The sequence below is a fragment of the Lagopus leucura genome, unplaced genomic scaffold (assembly GCF_019238085.1).
Source record: "Lagopus leucura isolate 7727_CA_CO unplaced genomic scaffold, USGS_WTPT01 Super-Scaffold_100002, whole genome shotgun sequence".
NCBI classification, from domain to species: domain Eukaryota; kingdom Metazoa; phylum Chordata; class Aves; order Galliformes; family Phasianidae; genus Lagopus; species Lagopus leucura.
In genome coordinates, this window is record NW_024962263.1 from 63,192,513 (window position 1) to 63,196,084 (window position 3,572).

General features: G+C 49.6%; 1 protein-coding gene across 1 annotated transcript; it reads right to left on the reverse strand.

Annotated features, from left to right (window-relative positions):
* Positions 1 to 329: 329 nt before the first annotated feature.
* On the reverse strand, positions 330 to 3,503 carry HEY1 (hes related family bHLH transcription factor with YRPW motif 1). The gene is made up of 5 exons (XM_042869298.1): positions 3,392 to 3,503; positions 3,229 to 3,304; positions 3,077 to 3,160; positions 2,918 to 2,999; positions 330 to 2,194 (listed from the first exon to the last, which is right to left on the reverse strand). The coding sequence occupies exons 1-5, from the start codon at positions 3,481 to 3,483 to the stop codon at positions 1,611 to 1,613; spliced, it is 918 nt and encodes a 305-aa protein (XP_042725232.1). The 5' UTR covers positions 3,484 to 3,503; the 3' UTR covers positions 330 to 1,610.
* Positions 3,504 to 3,572: the final 69 nt, after the last annotated feature.

Sequence of the window (3,572 nt, forward strand, 5' to 3'; positions counted from 1 at the left end):
ATTTTTTAATATTAAGACAAAGCAGTAAGAGTAATTAGGTGCTGTGCAACTTTAAGCTCTTCTTTAGCAGTAACTCGTATCTCTTCACTTCCTACCTACATACCGCCAGGCAAGGAGGAGTAACACACAAAATGCATCCTTAACTTTCATTCCCTTGGCCGTGGTCCTGAGGCACAGTGGTTCTTCACACTACGCTCAATTCATGTATGTAAGTACACCACAATGGATGAGTGAGAACAAAGTAAATGCATATGCCCAGAGAAAGGCAGCACTGCCCGTGATACCAAAGGCACAGAACTCTTTGCTGATATATATACCAGACAAACGTGTCATTTAAAATGCGTTGTTCTTTCTCCTTTATTTAACCACAACACAAATACAAGAGCAGTCAAACCTAGTCCAGTGGAACTCACTAGATAAACCTGTTCAGATTAAGATTCTCATGAAATCAAACAAAATATACATGTATACACATACGCACACACACTCACGCACACGAGAATGCAGCAGAGCCCTTGCAAAATGAGGAGTAGCACTGAACTGCCCCTAAAAGCAAAATGCAAAAACAACAACAAAAAAATGCACCAGTTAGGATACATTTGTTAAGCAACGAAGTCGTGCACTGAACAGGTTCCCACTGTACCATTCCATTGGATATCTAAATACCAGCATAATTTGTTTCAGGTGCAGATTTGAAGCTCACAAAGAGAAAGAATCTGCTTTCACTTAACCAAGAATACCAGTAACACAGCAATTGCTCTACTGTAACTCAGAGCAGAATCTGGCCCTGTAAGTTGAACATGCTGGAAGGCTACTGTGGGTAACAAATTTTCCACATCTCTAGCAATGAAACTCACCACCAACTGTAGTTTCTAATTTTGCTTTTGCACCCTCCCCATTCTAAAGTCTGCACTAAAGCACATACTGCTCCTTTGGGTGGAAGAAATAATGCAGTGATTCTGTGATGCAAAGAAACACCCACTAGGGACTAGAATAAGACCTCCAAATATACCAAATCACAGCAGAAGAAATAGAAACTGGGCTCGTAGATAAAGCTGGTCAAGCTGGTCCATCTGATTTGTCAACGCTTTGTTCAGAAATATAAGACTCCTATATAGTTTACAAAAACAGTAATTCCTTATAGAACATCTCAGTGTCAAAATATTAACAAAAACACAGCTTGTTAAGAAGAGTGGTCTTGGAAAAATTAATAACTAAATTAGGCTGTAGCTAACAATAATAGGCGATACCTCTTCACAAAAAGGCAGTCGGATGTACTCAGGAAAAACGGAACATTCGAAACGAGCTGTTACAAAATTGATTTCAGTGTTCAGCACAGATCTAACACAAGGGTTAACATCCACTATTGTTAACTTTATTTTCAGACAACTATTAAAAAAAAAAAAAAAAAAAATCCCGCTAATACAAAAATGTAGAAAACAACAACAAAAAAGAAACAAAAAAAAATCCAAAGAGACAGTTTCTAGACAAATTTAGTTAAGGTGAAGCTGTACCTTTGTCCCAGTTATTAAGAACTTCAATGTTAAGAGTGGCATAACCCAGCTCAGCTAGGTTTGCAGGCTTCCCCACCCTTACTAAAGAGTTAGTTCTTAGAAGGCTCCAATCTCAGTCCCCCATGGTCTGTATGGTTTGCCGAGGTTTGCTGATTGTGTTGGTGCAGACGGGCTCAGCATATTGGGGGACAGGAGATGGAACGAGCCAAACGAAAAGGGGAACGCAGACAGCGACGCCATGGAGGAGAGAAGAGGAGGAGACAGTTTGGTAGTAGATGTGACCACGGGGAGCACTGGTCCGACGCTGCCATTTGGGGGCACTCTGAGTGAGGAAGTTTCAGCATGTGAGGCGGCAATTCTGCCCTGGTGATGCGGTTCTGAGGAAGACACTGGAGTACTGGTATTGCCGGGCCCATTCTGAGGCAGCAGCAATGGGTGAGATATGTGAGGGTGATGTCCAAAGGCGTTGCCCCAAGGAATGTGTCCAATGCCAGCATGCGCACCGCTTGCTGCTTCCCGCTGAGAGGCGTAGTTATTGAGGTGAGACACGAGTCGGACCCGCAGCGGGTCAGAGGCATCCAGGCCCTCTATAATGCTCAGGTATCGAGCAACTTCAGCCAGGCACTCTCGGAACCCGAGACTGCGGTAGTCCATAGCCAAGGCATGAGCATCGAAATAACCTGTGAGAGAGAAAAAAAAGAATGAAGGCTTAAGACACTGTTTTCCAGTCACTGCCTGCGCGCAGCCTTTCCATGCCACCTTCCCCTATAAGTGTTTTCACTTGGATGTTTGTTAGTAATTCCAAATGCAGATTAGCTACCAAGCTTCCTATTATTTCTTTTTTGTTGCTGTTGTCTGTTTTGGGGGCTAACAGGCTTCTTTTATATCTGTGCTGTGATGCTGCAGCTCCCAGGACTACAGACTGAGACCTGTGACTGCAGACTGAAATTGCACACCGCTTCTGAAAGTACTTTTGTTCTTTTCACATCTCCCAGTGCAAGCAAAATTACAGCAAAGCAAAATCCATTACAAGCACAAGTTCTAACTTATCAGAGATCACTTTGCAAACTAGTAAATTTGCTCCCATTTAAAGCACACGTCACCATTTCTGCTAATTCTCTGATTCCATCCTTGTTTTTTCCAGTTTTATGTTCTGGAAGTTTGGCACGTTAGATGAGTGGGCACCTGACAACAACAAAACCTCACTGCTCCACACTGCCAGCAGCTGGCTCACCCCACAGTGCTGACAAACTGCTGCAGCACCTCGCAGTGCCTCTCCCCTGTAGGGCACGAGGCAGAGCTATCCCCGGGCAGCACTCTGCCTAGACACCTGAGCCCAGAAGAGCCGCAGCACTGCCATCCTCGTTGCGCAGCAGCCCAGCTGCCGCAGCTCCGAACTTTACCTTTTCCTCCGGCCGTGTGCAGCATCTTCAGGTGATCCACAGTCATCTGCAGGATTTCGGCTTTCTCCAGCTTGGCCGATCCCTGAGGAGAGAGGGGCGGGAGCTGCGGGCAGAGAGCCTCGGCGCGGCGAGCAGAGCCCTGCGCAGCCGCCTGCCTACCTGCTTTTCGAAGGCGCTGGGCACCAGCCGGCGCAGCTCGGACAGGCTGTTGTTGATGCGGTCGCGGCGGCGCTTCTCTATGATCTGCGGGGCACAAAGCGGGGTGAGGGGCCGGGCCGGGGCCGGGGGTCGGCGGGGCGGGCGGCACTCACCCCTCGGCGCCGCTTCCTGGCCAGGATCTGCGAGGTGGCTGACGGCGACGCAGAGCCCGCGGTCGAGCTCAGGTTCCTGCGGGGAGCGCGGGACAGCGGTCACCCCGGGCACCCCCGCCGCCCTCCCCCCACCTCCCCCACGCAGCTCGGCGCCCGCTCTCACCCGTTCTCGTCCGCGCTCTCCTTCTCCACCTCCACGGCCTCGTCCAGCTCCTCGCTGTCCGACGAGCTGTATTCGGGATGCGCCCGCTTCATGGCGGCGGCGCGCGGGCGGCCGCCGAGCGGGCGGCGGGCGGCGCGCGGCAGGAGGACGCGCGGCAGGAGGGCGCCCGGCGCGCGCCCCG